This window comes from Paramormyrops kingsleyae, chromosome 22, assembly GCF_048594095.1.
Source record: "Paramormyrops kingsleyae isolate MSU_618 chromosome 22, PKINGS_0.4, whole genome shotgun sequence".
Taxonomy (NCBI): domain Eukaryota; kingdom Metazoa; phylum Chordata; class Actinopteri; order Osteoglossiformes; family Mormyridae; genus Paramormyrops; species Paramormyrops kingsleyae.
The window spans coordinates 18,501,526-18,518,745 of record NC_132818.1 but is presented as its reverse complement, the minus strand read 5'-3'; the positions used below and the strand labels follow the sequence as shown (position 1 = coordinate 18,518,745).

The 17,220-nt window shown below is 48.3% G+C and overlaps 1 protein-coding gene across 2 annotated transcripts; it reads left to right on the top strand.

Moving 5' to 3' along the window:
- Nucleotides 1-4,041: 4,041 nt before the first annotated feature.
- Nucleotides 4,042-16,622, top strand: znf281a (zinc finger protein 281a). 2 transcript variants are annotated; one of them, XM_023835678.2, is made up of 7 exons: nt 4,042-4,076; nt 7,998-8,412; nt 10,195-10,299; nt 10,658-10,781; nt 12,027-12,110; nt 12,785-12,903; nt 13,016-16,622. In XM_023835678.2, the coding sequence occupies exons 2-7, from the start codon at nt 8,044-8,046 to the stop codon at nt 14,540-14,542; spliced, it is 2,328 nt and encodes a 775-aa protein (XP_023691446.1). In that variant the 5' UTR covers nt 4,042-4,076; nt 7,998-8,043; the 3' UTR covers nt 14,543-16,622. The 2 variants fall into 2 exon arrangements, with proteins under 2 accessions (XP_023691446.1, XP_023691445.1); XM_023835677.2 differs by lacking the exon at nt 4,042-4,076 and adding an exon at nt 4,642-4,856.
- The last annotated feature ends 598 nt before the right edge of the window (nt 16,623-17,220 follow it).

The following is a 17,220-nucleotide window of genomic DNA, read 5'->3' as shown; positions in this document are numbered from 1 at the left end:
ACGTACCGTTTAAAATGAAATTTCACGGTCCTCAAAGTTAATTTTGTGTGGTTATTTGGTCTCGCGCCTCGTGAAGGCCGTTCAGCTGGCGACCTTGCGATCTGTACGATGTGGACGTCTTGTAAAATAGCCATCAGGTCATAGATTAGAATTAGTTGCAACATTATCTGCAGTGTTTAAAGTATCAGCAACATGAAATCTTTGTTCATAATAATCTTAAAGATTTGTGTCCTCAGACCCAATGTATGTAATCTAACATGCCATACAGTCGCGGGCATAAAGACCGGGGGTTGACCACAACATTTGCTTAAGTAATATACTTAAGTTCACATGTAGTCAGTTAAAGTGGTGCTTTGTGTATAAAGAAAAACAGGAAAAACACGTTTGATGAAGGTTTGTGTTGTTTATGTAATTGCCTCTTGCTTTCATATTGTATCCTCCAGTCCAAAGAAATTCATACTTCGTCAATCATCCATTTCACAGGTGTGGCTTTGGGGCATGCTGACTCACTGTCACACTCCAGAACTTTCCACACCAAAAGGAGCAGACAAAGGGTCCGTTATGTTAATCGAGATGGCGGCGCTCGCTGACAGGTATTACTCCCTGGTTTAATCAGTTGCAGGGGCCACTGCTGTTCCTGTCGGAAGCGAAATAAAGACAGCTTTGTGAAATTTGGACTGAATAATGGCTGATTGCTTTCCCAGATCTACCGATTTCTGTCCCTATAGCAGCCTGGATTGGTACATTGTAAAGAGGCAAAGCTTAATAAGACTCTAAATTTGCCACAAGTGAGCGATCCGCAGTGTCGGCCGTAATGCTTCATGGCGGGCTGTCCTTGTCGCTGCGCTGGTGGGGAATTGAAAGGCCGTGGTTCATTAAGCCGGACCCAGAGAACTCGGAGCCGTGCCGGGCATCTGGCCACACGGCCGGCTTCCTCTTGGCAGAAGAAGGATGGAGCTGAAACACAGAATAAATATGTCCCCATCGGCCGGGCTGAGCTCCGGGAATTGGGGTTTCTCTGCCATGACAGACCCGAACTTCTAAGTCATACTGGGTTCAGTACAGGTCTCGGTTGTTCGCTACACAGACTACATAGTCCCACCCCCCCACGCCACTACCTTCCAGCTACAGTCATTGAACACCAACAGATTGGCGCTCTATTAGAGAACAGGCTGGCAGCAGAATGAAGGATAAATTGGCAACTGCAACTTCCTCTCTGGCTGCGCGTCGGAAACAAAGCGATAAACCAAATCCGGTCTCGTCAGCCGTTACTGATTCTTGCAGCGAGGCCAAAATATGAGTTCCGGTTAAATGTTGTCCCCGCGTTCGCCTGCGCTGATTAACACGGCCTTTCCTTCGCATCGTCCAGTCTCCGGCGCTTGTAGAAACTGGTAGAATCGTGTGCCAGGGCCCAACTCTAAAACTTGATAAGATAGCTTGTTTGCCATTTGCACAAGGTATAGTGGAATTCCAGGCTTTTCACTTTGCCCATCTTGCTCTCCGTGAGAGACACGGTTTTTTTGAACAGAGCAAGGTCAGCCAGCACACAGCTCCCTTGGAGCAGATGGGGTTAAATACCAAGAGTAATGATTACTCTGCTAGCTACGGGATGCAAACCCACAACCCACGACGAGGTGGGTATAAATCCCTACCCCACTGGGCCGCACACCACACCAATAGTGCATTTACTGCACAGTTTACTATTAAATATCTAGTGGCACAGTGGTATTTCACTGAACCACTTTCAATTTGAAACAACATTGAAATGCATCCAGTTCCATTTTTAACATTCATTTCATATTGTGTGTTTTTTTGTGGAATATTGCATCCAACACATCTGTCACTGAACATTGAATTTCTGTAATGGTGGGTCCATGCATTTCATTCTAAATATCACTTGTAATACTGCATGAAAAATCTCAGCGATGCCAAAAATATTGGAAACAACGATCTCTATAATTAGATATCACTGCATGTCCGAAATTAGTTTGCAGTTCCTTTGCCAGTTGTTTCAAAATGACTGAAGCTCATTATTAGTCTGGTGTGTTTAGCACATGACTTTGGACGTAAATGGTATAGCTCTTCCAAATATCATATATGATGTACTTGTAATAGCCTTCTGGAACTTACTATGCAAGAGTAAGTAGACTGCAATGTGACTTTAAAAAAGAATTTATTAAACTATGTAACAAGGCACCACTACTGAGAGAGGGTAATTCAAAAGCATCTGTTAATAGAATTTTCAGACATGCGACCAAAAAAAGGCCACAATTATGCATTGAACTCAAGTCGATTATAATAGTCCTGTCGATTTTGCGGTGCACTGTGATTGTTTATACTCAGTCAGTACAGGAAGTGGCATACAACTGATAAAATGGGTCACATATGATGGTAAATGACTCAACACAAACATCATTTACGCAATCTAGTTTTTTTTCTTATCTTCTAATCTAAGTAAACACCAGTGGCCTTAGCCGTTAGGAAATTTCTGATAAAAAAAAAATATATATATATATTTTTTTTAATTCACTGCAGTTTTCCCCTTGAAAGATGCCTACCTTGAATTAGTGTGGAGAAAATGTCAAGCTGGTTAGAGTATAAGTGCATACATTTCACCATGGATGAAAAGCATTTTTAAAATGAAGGGATAATTATCTTGACTGTATATACAGGGGACTAAATATTTGATGCAGTCAAATTTTTCGTACCAGGAAATTAAACTCCGGTGGCAATCAATCAACAGCCTTCCGCCGCCGTAGCGGATTTCCTTGGCTGTGTGACGACTTTGCGATTTGTGATGTCAGCTGATCTCAAATTAGAAGTGGGGAGGCCACGTTTCCCTCGCGCTCGAGGCCACGAAGTCACGTGTCAATCATCTCACCGAGGGATTCCAGTAATAAATAAACCATTCGATGAAATATTGAAGAGTCCATCATGACGTGAGCCTTTCTCAGGGGAAGAACTTTATAATTCCTTAGACTGCTGAATTATATATAAGGCTGGGGAAACTGATGGTACCGGGGTGGGGCCGTCGCTAAACATACAAGGATAATCACCGTTCCGCCGTGTTTGATACTGCGGCACCGCAAACACTAAATGAATAAATGGCACGGGATCAGAAGATGCCCACCGTCTTTCAAAATCGAATCAACCATGAAAAGAAAATGAAAACGGAAGCGGACCTTTCAACCCCCAGTAAAAGGACACGGTTGCCACTATAATGCGCTGCTTTACGACACTCCGTTGCACTCAGTTCTGAATGGGACGGCTCAAATATCCCATACGTGCCCATGTTAGTAAAGATCGGTGCTGTTAATGAGAGGTGTCCGTATTATTTCTAATTTTCCTAGTGGGTACTTTGCTCCGGAGCTTGCTAACACCTCCATCATTTTCCCTGCAGCTAACACTATTCAGGTTACATTCCTGGCGCAAGAACAGAGCAGCAGGGGATCCTTTGGAGAGCTTGAACCTGCAGTCTTACAATCAGAAGTCGAGTTCATTAGCTGTCACACTGGCTTATGCTCATTAGCACGGAAAAGGCATAGAGGAATCAGGAAATAAGTAGGTGAATAGGATCAAAAATATCTATTAACGTGTAGCCTAACTTGTGTTACATTTTTGTATATATTTGTCACCAGAGGTAGGCCTACTATGGATAATTTTTAATAATACAACCTTTGTTGAAATACTAGTAAGGCAAAATGACAAAAACGTACACTGGTTTTGCTGCAACAATCTTTTTAATTCGGGGGTGACCAGTCTCTAACTTAGTTCATGTCATCTTTCATACCTTAAACACCCGGGAGGTTTTGCCATGTAATATTTTAAACATACATATTTAAACACACCGAATAAGGGGTGTTATCAAAAAGGCGACCAGCAGCTCTGTGGATTATTACCAACGACACTGAAGGAGCATCGAAATTCCCTCGTCAGGAAAACCCGCTGACCTTTTGACATTAACTCCACAGTGTCCATTTAAATCATCCTTCTCACTGAATTAATTAAGTCATTAGACAGGGAAATGAGGAGTGCGGAGGGAAGCGATTGGGGCGGGGGTCTTCATTGTACTGAAAGTAAGCTTTCATCTGTCTTATTCTTCCAGGCTGGCCCGGCTGCAGTATCGGTACACATGCTAAATCTGAAAGGATCCCAGCTAGATTTAAGCTGGTTGTTTTTAGATCACTTCTATTTTCAAAGATCACCCCCGTACCACGCTTAGACCTCAATCCACCTGAGACCCGCGTCGCACTAATTAGAATGAGCCTATTTCAGCAGTCAATTCGGTTAAATTTGGCACAGTTTCTCGCAGAATAAAATAAGAACTTTATTAAAAATCGACTTCCTGGGCGACACAGGATGTGAGTTGTCCTATTTGTTCCTTAAATTAAGATGCAAGGAATAAGCTTTTGCGCGCAGACACTTTGTAAGGAGAATAACCTTATTTTAAGGCAGAAATTTGGAAAATGGAAATCGAAAGCATACAGCGGGGGGAAATAAAAAATAAATAAATTGGGAGAAAACTATGAGACAAACATTATTCCCATCTGCTCTGCTAATTACGTGTGTCCACCCGCTGAGCGCCAAGCCCCCCCTCCTGTCCCCGGCTCCTCGCGGTTCACTGTCGGGCACTGCCCCCCTGCCCCGGATCGCGGCGCTCGCCTGTCTCCTCGCAGGACCCGTCCGCCGGCACCCATAATCCCCCGCGCCGAGACAAGATGGAGGAGAGCAGCAGCTGCGGGAGAACAATGTTTGGGCTTTGAAGGCGCGATCGCGGGAGGAAAAGAAAGAAATAGGGATCGCAAGTACTCGCAGGCGTAACGCGGACGGAGGCGGCCGGCGGTGGTCATGCGCTGGTAAGCGATGCTGGAAAGCCGACCGGCGCCCGGGGAGGAGACGCTCCGATCGCGGGGAGGGAGGCAGCGACAAAAGCGAGACGCGCTGCTTTATGTGGGGAGCTGCGCGCCGCTCGCCCAGTCGGAGCCGGGCATCAGTTGTCCGGCTGGCTCTGCAGACGCTGCTTGATCGCCGGGGCTGGTGGTTAGGTACTGGCCGGACCCGCTGCATTAATGCCTGATTAATCTTTTTTTTTTTTCCACGAGCATGCAGGCTTTTCGAGCCCATGAGTCCCAGCTCGATGGGAAATAGGAGCAGCTGCCCGCTATGCAAAATGCTGCCACTGGAGAAAACAATCGTACCTACTGATTTTTTCCCCCCCCAGATCGTGGAAAATACGGAGCGATCGGAGGGAATCCAGTTTCCCCCTTACAACATAATAATCCATGTCGTTGTGTGGCTGGCCGGATAGCCGGCCATCGCGCTGAAGCTAGCTAGGCCTTTTGTTAATAAAGCGGAAAATGAAACGGGACGCATGCATAACGGTCCGGGGGGCAGATAAATGTGGTTTCCGCCGATCGTGAGCTGAACGCTGAAATTACCTGTTTTACTTAATTGCGTTCATAGATGGTGCCTTTATTTAAAAGCACGTTTTGAATCGATTATCAGAATCTGTTTCGCGTTATAGCCAAGTGGATAGCTAATAGCAGGCTATACCATCTCCATCCTTTTATTGCAAGATCAGCTTGCTTGTCGCGGCCACACAAAAGGGCCTCGGCTCGGATGATGTTTGGGGAGGTAATGTGCTTTTGTGAAAGGCATCATCTGGGCGCTGGACTGCACTTGGAGATGGTCACCACAAAAAAGAGGGGATCCACTTTCCTCACCATCCTACTCACGCCTGGCTTGATTTTTTTTTATGCGCACATGACACCTTTGCACTTTCGGGGGGGTTCATTCCCGTCCCGTTTTCAGAAGCTTCCCACCTTTTTAATGTCCTAAAGCTGTCATATTTTTTCGTCGGTACCAAAGGGGTGCCGATATTGGACATCCTGAATTTCGACGTTGGTTTGTCTTGGTACGATCCGGCGTTGTATTGTTTCACCTTCGGCGTTTAAACTAAATCTACGTTCGTTTTTGAACTGCGAAACCGACCTGGAGTTTTATTCTCTGGGGTTGGATGCAATGGGGAAGGAAGTTGTATGGAAGGAGTTAACATTGACTGTATTAGCGGAAAAATACGTGCCCTGACCAATTTCTTTGAATCGGATCCGGTTGCATTGTCGCGCGTTGCTCTGTATCCGTTCTGCGCTGATACTGTGCATCCAGATTAAATGACGCATCGGGCACTTCTGGGATTGCGTGAAGGTTATTTGGTTATGGAGAGGCGGAGGGGGGGTCGAGAAAAGTGATGTCATTGTCTGTTATTGCTGTAAATTTCCATGCATTCCTGCTGGAAATATTAATTCCCACCGGCCCGCAACACTCGTCCGGAGGGACGGAGAGAGCCGGTGTCCGCATCCTCTGAAATGTCAGCGGGGCATCGCAGCCGGACGGCGCCGACATCCCCGGTACCACCGCACGTACGCAGCCTGCGCTCCATCGGCGCTGCTGAATAATTCAGAAATACCACTGGACGAGTGGCTGTTTTCCTTTCATTCACGCCGCGGAAGCTTATGCATGCCGTTGAATTAAATGGGAATTAAAGGGGGACAGATGTTTTCACCTCCTCCGTCGCGTTTTGGTTCGGCTCGGCGCTAATCCGGGAATAATTTCCCCATTCAGGACGTCTGACAATCAAACCAGTGTCTTGCAGATTATAGATGATGGCTTCCTGTGATTTATAAAAAGGCATCGACATGGGCTGCTTGTTTCGAGAAAGACCGGCCGTGTGTTACGTGATTTTATCCGGCTTCACTTTGACAACTCCGGCTTGTTCCACTAGTTCCAGCTCCTTTCGTTACCGTTAATCCAGTTTATGCGCGTTTTATGTATTTGTAAGAAGCATAGGATGATTTAAAATTGCCATCTCTGATAATATATATTTACAGCCGTAAGGCTTCATTTGGAAACATCAGCCTGTTGTCATGAAAGGAAAATAAGTGTTCAAGAACCTTATTTTTAATCTGCCAATATTGCCTTTTAATGAACTCAGTCGATTGCACAATATGTGTGAGGTCATGTCCCAAAAAAAAAGTTAACAAAAGGCAGCAGTGTAGTCAGGTGTAGTTGGGCTGTTCAGAATTTGTTAGGGTTTGAATTTCCCTCAGGCAAACCAGACACCTCCTGTAATGAGCCGCCTGGGACGCTGGTTTCTTCGTTTCTTTCCGTATTGACGTTAGTCGCGTTCTGCGCCTCGCGGTCACTGTCTGCTGGAATGTAACGAAACACCGGCTCGGAGTAACGGTAGCGGAACCGGAGCTCTTTAGTCCTGCCTTCTTCCTAGCCGTGGAAGAGCGCCAGAGGTGGCTGGAGCGCGGCGCGGCGTTTTGCGCGGTCAGCGGCGTTCCGTGCACGGGAGCGTGCCGGCCAGCGGGCGGAGGGCCTGGAGCTCCGGTGCCCTGGCGAGACGAGGGGACACGACGCCGCGACCGAAATGCCCGCCCGCAACCTTCCTGCGGTGCGGAAGTGACACTGCTTAATCCGGAAAGTTTCCTTCTTCCCCGTCGGGTGGTTGACGAAATCCCTGCCCTTTTTTCGTCCGGGATGCGGATCACCTTGGAGGACGCGGAGCAAAGTGGCCGGGTGTCAACTTTGCCTGCGTGATGCGTTTAAACATGAATTACGGACCCCTCTGCATACGGAGACAGGGTTTGGTTACTTTGTTCTCGGAGTAACTACAAAAAAAAAGTATAGCTGTTTTCCAGGGTTTACAGCTTTGGTGTGAGAAGGGGCACTGCTTTCTGGAAGGCCTGTACACACTAAGCCATTGGGATGTAGGCATAATTAAGACATGCTGACCCTGAATTTTGAACTCATCTTAATAGTATAGTTGAATGCTCAGTGGTATAGTTGAGTATTTTTGGTAGCATGATTCAGCGCCCTGTAGTATAGTCAAGTTTTTTTTTTTGTGATTGCTGGTTATTAGGTGCTGCCACCTAAAATTCTGATCCCCCAGTGACTGTCCCCCCCCCCCCCCATGCCTTTCTTCCCTCACCCAGGATAGCACCAGTTGGCCCCAGTTAGTCTCCCGTGCCTGCCGTCATCATGAGCATCATTCAAGACAAGATCGGAAACGAGTTCCTGCGCAACGGTGCCATGGAGCCCAACTTTGCGCAGGGCATGATCATGTTCAGCCACCTGCCGCCTGTCACCAGCTTCACGCGGCTGGCCGCGCACTCCGGCGTGCACGAGCTGCAGCCGCCCGAGATGGTGCTGAAGAAGGAGCGCGACTCACCCGACGGGGTCGTCGGGGTCGACTACGCGCACGCTGCCGGCATCAAGCAGGAGAAACTGACTGAGCATGATTTCCGTCTGCCGCTGTACCCGGGGGGCGTGGCCAAGGGCGGCGAGCTGCTAGAGGTGTCGCTTGGCAACCACCAGAGCCTGCTGGTGCACGACCTCAGTCTGGGAAACGTAAGACCTGCCGACAGGACCTGGGAAAAGGGGAGGGGTGTCACTCCTCCGAGTGATGCAGTTTGGGTGGGGGCCAGTGTACTGATAGTGTCAGTCCTGGATCACGTAAAGAAGTTAAAAAAAAAAATACAAAGTTGGGGGTGGTAGTGAGCTCATATTTGTCAGTTAAGACTCCTGTTGCTCTGCTCAGAAGGTTGTCTGTTCAAATCCCAGGTTCGGCAGAGTGAATCACCATTGGGTCCCTGAGCAGGGCCCTTAACCCCCAGTTGCTTGAGGGACTGTGTGGCCCTCAAAAAAAAAAAAAGTTCACCGATTTGGATAAAGGCATCTGCTAAATATTCAATGGAAGCTTAACATAGGTGCATGCCGTTGAATTGAAGTATTTAGGGGGGGGGGGGCAGTAATGCGGGTGCAGTTTTCCTTGTGGAGCTCAGACTGCTCTGGCTGTGGGGGGGTCACTATAAGCAGCCACATGCGCAATAGCCCCCCCCCCCCCACAGTTGAACACTTAATGGTTGCATAATCCTGCCAGAGGTCAGGAACGTGACGCATCTCTGCCCCGGGGTCATTGTGGGTATGTCCCGCCCCGTGACACCCGATGCTCTCTGGTCGGTCCGTTCGACGTCCCGTGCAGTCGTCAGCCCCGTGGTTCAGATGATATCCAGGCTTCGGTTGGTCACGGGTGCTTGGCGGGCGAAGAAGCTGGTAATAATCACTGGAGTTTACAGCACACTGGCATTCGGTGCCTTACGCCGTGGGCTCGGGGTGCACTGGTGGGGGTTTAATTTTAAATACACAACTTTATGACCTGCTATATTTGATCAGGAGTACAGCCCCCCGCCCCCCAAAATTTATACAGATTTCTGTCATAAGGAACCCAAAAACGGCTAACTTTTTATTTTGTAGGTATAATGTTAAGTTTTAAGATTCAATCTTTTCCATTGCTTGCCTAAAAGCTTTTTGATGTGGATCAACACCTGGACCCCTTTCTGTCTTAGGAGTCCAGTTTATTGGGTCATTCTGGTCACTTAAGAATCTTCGAGAATTTGGTTCTGTGTACATGTATGTATAGTGTTTAAGGATTGGCTCATATTTAATTAGGTCTGAATCTGATTGGACGTGTGCATGCAGGATGCACGTGTCTGCTAAGCGTGCATTTAATTCCGTTCTGTCAGCACAACAGGCTCGGACCCAGTCGTCCCAGCACGCTGGCCTTCCTCCAAGGACACTTGGCATTGGCCGTGTCTGCCCCGGGCGTCAGAACACGCCTCGGCACCGTAACCTCGGATGTAACCGTAACCCAGGGCACCGTAAGCTCGCCGCCGGCACACGGGCGGTCACCCGGATAAACGATGATTTATAAAGTTGTTTTTTAAGGTGGTTTGCACAGCTATGTCCAGCCACTCCCGCGTGTGTGTGTCCTCGAGCGCTTTCATTCTTCGGTCCTCTGTCGGCTGTAACATCAGCATTAACACGGGGGTTACAGTGCGTGGAGGGTGTTCACTGGAGCCCCCCCCCCAATATGACAGCTCCATGTCGGACCATGTTTTCCATCCTCCTCCCTTAATGTAAACCCTCCCCGTTTGAAGTGCTCCGTGCAGCCTGCTCAGCAAATCTGGTACCCCCCCCCCTCCCCCCAATTCGTGGATTATTGACAATAATTGCAAATTGGCTTAAGTGGCTCTGAAGTGACCTTTTCAGTGTGTACCCCCTGAACAACGAACCCTTGGCCCTGAGTCTTCAGCATGCTGTGTGTCCCCCCCCACCCCCGCTTCCCTGCAGCTGTCCGGTAGGCTGATAAAAGAGTCGTCCGCAAGAAGGGGCCGGAAGTCCAACGGGGACGGACTCGAAGGAAAGCCGAGGAAGAAGCGTGGTGGTGACTCCAAGGTGCGGACGCTCCGGCGGGGCTGTGCTGGCCCTCAACTCATAGGGGCAGCGCCCCCGTGTGTTCACTTTGTGAAATGACTAGCGATCTAGCGTATTGAAATTGCTGCTGTTGGTGTGTTTGGGTGCCGGGAGGGATTGATGCCGTAAATGTTGGTCGGCAGATGGTAGCATGACTTGTTACTGGAAGGTTGCTGGTTCAGCTCCTGAGAGGGACCCTGAAAGACGCCTGACGTTTAGTGATCACTGTCTCCCTGTGTATTTAAAAATTCATAAAAGCCTCTGTTATGTTGCATGACTCTGACCTTGTGAGTAATGGATGAACTCTGAACCCCTGACCTTTGACCCTATGTCCCCACAGACCCTCATGCTGAATGGTGAAGGGGACAGCCTGTCTCCTAGCTCCAAGCCCCACATCTGCGAGCACTGCAATGCTGCTTTCCGCAGCTCCTACCACCTGCGCAGACACGTGCTCATACACACGGGTATGGGCGGGGCTTGGGGGGGGGGGGTGTGGTGGTGGGCATCTGTTTCCTCTTCTCTTGCACAGGGTCCTGTCAAATAGTGAGCATAACGGTCCCTTGGGAAAAGTGACGGATAGTTAGGGACCGTCACTATGTTTAAAAAATTGAATAACGAAGAAAAAAAATATATATTAATGAACGCTAGCTAAAAAGCCAATGCTAATCGTAGCCATCTTACGCTCTCAGTCAAAGGCAAACGCTTGCATTTCCAGTCCACCGCAAAGGCGCCGTTCGAGTCCAAGTTCTCTGCTTGACTAATGAGTTCCGATAATTAGAGGCCGCCCCACACGCCGGCGGGGGTGGGAGCCCGGCGCCGGCCATACGGAAGGCAGCCGCGAGCGTGCCAGCGCGGTGACTTTCACGCCGCTCGTTAACACTGCGGCTGAGCGACAGCCAGACACTCGCCTTGCTCTCTGAGGCCCGTATTATTTTTCAGCTAATTCTCTAACCGCTTCATTTGCTGTCGGAGCGGCTCGGGGGAGAGCAGACGCCTCCGGATGTTCCTTTGTTATGCGGTCAGGCCGGCACGTAATGTGATATCAGGGCCGTTCTAGACAGCGCCCCAATAAACCTTTAATCTCGATTGGTGTTTTAGTATTCAATCTTCAGTGAACTATAGAGAGTTAAGGGATGTTTTAAATCAAACATAGTGCCGCAGTACCAGGTGTAAAAGAGCCTTATCTGAAATTCCTCCTGTAAAATACCCAGCTGTTCCGGTGAAGGTTGCATCTCAGTGAAAGATTGTTATATTGAAATTGTTCATTTCTTGTTTTGGGTGGATTATTATTATTATTATTATTTCTTCCTTTTTGTGGTTATGTACCTTAAATTGCATGTTTTTTTCCCCCTACTTTATGGTTGAAACGATTGAGGTTTTGTGAACGCACCCCCTGAATTACTGCAAACCTCTCCGAGAAGGACGACGACGGATGATTCTCCCGTCGTACCCATCATAAAGATGCCTTATGTGTTGCCTCTCAAACGCTCACCTGTTTTATTTGTATACTTGTGTGGAGAGATTTTTTGCAAACTGTCACTGAAGCACAGAGTTCTGTAGGTGTTCTGTAGCTCCAGTAACTGCTGAGTGTTTATTTTTAGCTTCATTGGCTTGTCTGCCGTCTTGGTTGCGTGGGTCGGAGTCGGTTGGCGTGGAGTTGGCGGGCTTTTCTGTCAGGACATGGCGCTGATCTGTCCCTGTCGCTGCAGGGGAGCGTCCTTTCAGATGCAGTCAGTGCAACATGAGCTTCATCCAGAAGTACCTCCTTCAGAGACATGAGAAGATTCACAGCGGTGAGTGGTGGGGGGGTGGGAGGGGGGACGCAGGCATTAGATGCTCGACAGACATCCTTAATTTTTAGATTGTTTAGATGTGTTGGATGAGGTGGAGGACTGTGCAGTTTTATTCCACCGCAATTAATTTTTTATTATTTGAACACCTTGATGCTTTGTCTGTAACCCCCCCCCCTTACCCTTTGGTAAAAATTAAGCCACCTGTACATTCTTAATACTTAATCTTAGCGTGGGCGTGTCGGACGTCCTGGAGCCAGTAAGACGCCAGCAGGTGACATTAAGCTGTCTGCTGTCGCTGCTGTTTCCGTGACAGTTTTCCGTGCCTGTGTCCACACGGATTACCGTCCGGTGTTGACACTGCCTGACGGGCAAGTGTCAGTCTTGCGTGCCCGTTTCTCGGAAGGGGCGGGGAGCTGCCGCTTCCGAGAATTCCAGATCTCATTCGGCATAAGACTTTTAGTTGGGAGCCTCTGGAAATTTCTGCAAACCTGGTGGCAGTCACCCATACTTGATTGTGACACGAGTCGTGTTTACCAAAAATAATGTTAAGTGATAATCCGCTGCTGTCACTTGGCCTCCCTCCAGTGGCCCTGCAGCATCCGGTCCGAAACCTAGGTGATACAGGGACGTTGTTCTGTGGTGATGTCCGATGTGACCTTTGCTCCCTGCCACAGGCGAGAAGCCGTTTAGCTGTGACCAGTGCAACATGCGGTTCATCCAGAAGTATCACATGGAAAGACACAAGAGGACGCATAGTGGAGAAAAGCCATACAAGTGTGACACCTGCCAACAGGTTGGTTGGCCTTGCCCACTTTTGACCCAAGACTGCGATTCCCATAATCCATAGCAGCGTACTAGTTTTGAAAGTGCAACTTTATTTCCTGTGTCGCATTGTCCTTTTGCAGTATTTTTCCAGGACGGACCGATTGCTAAAGCACAAGAGGACCTGTGGAGAAGCCATAAAGAAAGGGATGGAGCCCGGGACGTCAGACCAGGCTGGCGGCAACATGGAGCACGGTAGCTATGCGATCACTCAGGGAAATGCTTCCAGCCGCAAGAGAGGCAAATCCAAAGGTACCGGGGAGGCCGGTGAGCGGAAGAAGAAGAAAGCCAGCGGAGTCCAGGCCACTGCCACAGGGCTTGGCCTGTCCGACTACGCGTTGGGTGGGCCTGATGTGCAGTCGGACGCCCCACACAGTCGCGCACCCAAGCTGATCTTCAAGAAGGTCGGTCGCAAGGGTCTGGATAAGGCCGACCTCTCCCTGGGCGAGGGCTCCGCCGAACACCATGAGCAGAAGATGCTGCCTGACAAAGCGGACCTGGCTGGAGGAGGCCTGGGACTCCTGCCGGGTTCCGGTGCCAAGCAGAGCTCCACCAGCAGCAACTACGACGACGCCATGCAGTTCCTGAAGAAGCGGCGCTACCTGCATGCGGCCAACAGCGGCGACTATGACGTTGGTGCCGCCCACCTGCCCTCGCAGCCCTCGGTCATCCAGGGGACGGGCAGCGGCGTGCTGGACGGCGAGACGCCCCTGGGGTTGCTGGACGCCTCGCCGTTGGGTGTGGACATCAAGCACGACAAATCGGGCATCCCGGACGAGGTGCTGCAGAGCCTGCTGGATCATTACTCGGGGAAGCCGGACGGAGGTCACGACGTCCCTTTTGACATCGGCGACCAGCATGTGGAGCTGCACCAGCCGGCCGATGCTGCCGATGAGGGCTCCCCTGGTGCTGCTGGTGATAAGGCCGTCATCATGCACGAGTATTCCCGCTTCCTCCTGCAGGCCCTGGAGCGCACCAGTCACGGCAGCAGCTTCCCACTGGGCCCCAGCGCACCCCTCCCCAGCCTGGCCTCTGGCAGCCCCCTTCCGGTCACCGGGCTGTTCTCCGACAAGCACCCCTACACTACGTCCGCCCTGGAGTGCAGCTTCGGCCCGGCGGCAGCCTCTGTGCCGCCCGGCTCCTTGCCCAAGTCCCACTTTGGGATGCTCCTGGGTCCCCCTCAGCCGGGCTTCCACCTCGGGTCATTGGAGCCGGCCCACCAGCAGCTGACACCCTCCCAGGAGCTCGCCGACCAGATCGAGAAGCCTCACTCCCCCACAGCCTACCAGATCTCCGGGGCCGGCGCCAAGGAGCCGCCGCCCAAGTCCAGCTCCGGCTACCAGCTCTCCTCGCCAGACCTGGCCCCGATGGAGCCTTCCGGCAAGGGCGTGGACGTCCGGACCTCGTACCAGATCGAGAACTTCGCCCAAGCCTTCGGGTCCCAATTCAAGTCGGGCGGCCGGCTCTACAGTGCTGACTCCAGCGGCGAGGTCGACCACCGGGTACGGACTTCTGCGTCAGAGTTCTCAGGGTATACCAGTTTGTTAGCTGACGTCAATGAGCCAGTTAGGTCAGGATCTAAGTCTCCGACGAGCCAAAGTTACAGGTAAGGTCTGACATAGTCGACCTAATTGCAGGTCTGTTTTTTTTTTTTTTTGTTTTATTTTTTAAATAAGGTTATGTTTTAATTATTACACTGCCATAATGTTTATTCAAAATACAATTAGGAGAGGCTGGTGGGCCCTCCTATAATGCAATTTTTTAATTATTTTTTTTTTTTTTAATTTTAAATCTGTTACTAGTCAGCTTTATTCACCTTAGCATAACGTTAGGACCGAGCGTCGAATGGTAGAACGAAAAGTATTTTCTATGCGAGATTAGCGTGTAGTGAAGGACTGGCTTTTTTTTTTTTCCCCCCCCTCCCCCTCGCGTGTGTTCCCTATGAGCCTATGTGTTTTATCAATCATCTTTACCATTGTAAGATATCAGCGATAACGATTAAAGACGACATCAGGGAATAGCCCAGATTTGAAATGGCAAAAAAAAAAAATTAAAAAAAAACTTCCAAAAAAAAAAAAAAGATATTGTCTGTTACGAGGATTTAAAGTATTACTCAGGAAAAGGTGTGGCTATGAGATGCAGTGGACACTCCTCAGAGGTGTAAGTTTGCAACCACATGTTTTTTAATTTTATTTTTAATTCCTTAAATGAGTGCAACTAATAATGGACCTGCTGCCTACACAGTTACACTGATAACACTTTCCACGTACCGACAGAGATTATGGTACTACTTCTTTCTTTCTTTTTTTTTTTTTAATGTTCGACAGTCACATTGTGTTCAGTTAAAGGCCATATATATATTTATAAGGATATCAAACCGATGTTGTTGTTTTGGGAGATGTGTATGAGGGGGTGACTTGAATAAGGACCTATGGAATATGGATGGGGAGACTGGCGGGAACCCTGTCTTGGGAACCCTGTCTTGGGAACCCTGTCTTGGGAACCCTGTCTTGGGAACCCTGTCTTGGGAACCCTGTCTTGGGAACCCTGTCTTGGGCATGGTAGGACCCCACCTCGTGAAGTGGGTTGTTCTCACGAGGTGCCTGAGTGTGGCGTCGCTATGGTCATTAGTTGACTGACATCCCCCTTCCCCTATTTTTTTTTTTTTTTTAAATAAATGTATAAAGTCTTTTTAAATCTTCAAGTTCTTCCTCCCACTCCTTTTCCTCCTCATCACAGTCGCCGTCTTCTAACGAACACAACAAGCACTTTTAACCCTTGAAGCATCAACCCAGTCAGATTACAGATGAGACATGAATGGAAACTTTGTATTATATTATTATTGTTTTTTTTTTTGTTTATTGATCATGTTGGGTAATGCGTGTTGGGGGGGGGGGGGTTGCTGAATGGGTGGAGGGGCTTTTAGCTCGGGGTTGCCTAATGGTTTGGGATGTGAGGGGGGTGGGTCATTGTCTTCTGGTTCGTAGGGCAGGAGACAGAAGGTTAGCAAGCTCTGCCCCAAACGTGCTGGATGTCTTGGTCGACTTCAAGCTGTTATTCTCACCTCAAACGGCAACAAAATGTGTTCAAATGAAAAATAATCCAGCAACTGATTTGAGACTGAATCTGAGAAACTGTGGGGTGGGTGACGCGAGGGCTAACATCCATTTCCACCTGTGTCCCCCCGCCCCCCCAACTCTTCCCACCCCACCCATGCCAAATTTTGAAAGTAGTTTTAAACCTGCAAACAACTGTCTTCCACTGTTATGGGCACGCTGTTATTTCTGAGTTTGGATGCATTGTCTCCACCCCCCCCCTCCCCCCCCCCCCAAAAAAACCACAAATATCCCATGCATCACTCACACAGAGCCCAAACATGTAGCTAAAGACTTGACTTAAAAGCTCGTGGATATCATCATGGGGAACAACGACTGACCACTCAATCCACCAAACTTTTTATTTTAAAGTTAAGAAAGAGAATTTAATTGACCTTTAAATACCTCATATCACTGTTTGCGCATAGCCAGGGAAACGTGTTCATGTATGTAGCGGAGAAACTGTAGTATGTATTAAACATGGTATATCCATATTACATCTCTTTATGTAAACAGTGTTTACAATTACTGAACGAAATGGGTTTGTTTAAAAAAAAAAAAAAAAATCATTTTCAGCTCTGTAAAGCATTAAAGCCTGGTAGTGATCCAGTCTGTAATCACCTTTGCTTTTCTGGTTCCATGTGCATTTCTGTTACTTGCCATATTGTATTTTAATGATCTTAGACATGTTTACAAAAGTACAAAAAAAATACACTAAGCGTATTTGTGTTTTTGATTTATTTTTTTCTCTTTTCCCAAACCCGCATGATATGAAATATTTTTTTTTTATATATATTATATCTATGAATATATACATTTTTGTCGTAACACCACCACACCAAATTTGTAGTGGAGGTTCTCCCCCTGCTTAATTTTGTCATTTGCTTATTTTGTTTTGGATTATTGTAATGAGTTGCTGGGCTGTACCAGTTAAAAGACTTTATAATTAGAAATCCCAATAAATAAATTAAAAAAAATATCCACAAAACTTTTGTCGGACTTCACTTCTACCTGGAAAGAATACAACTTAATGCAGGATTGAAATATACTGTTCAGTCTGACCACTTTCATATGTCTGAAGGTGGATCATTGGCCGGGAGTTAATCATTTTCTCACGAAACAACATGAAGGAAAATCGTTTCCATGTTCTCAGTGATGACTTTGTTCCATCAAGCACCACCGCGTGCCTGCGA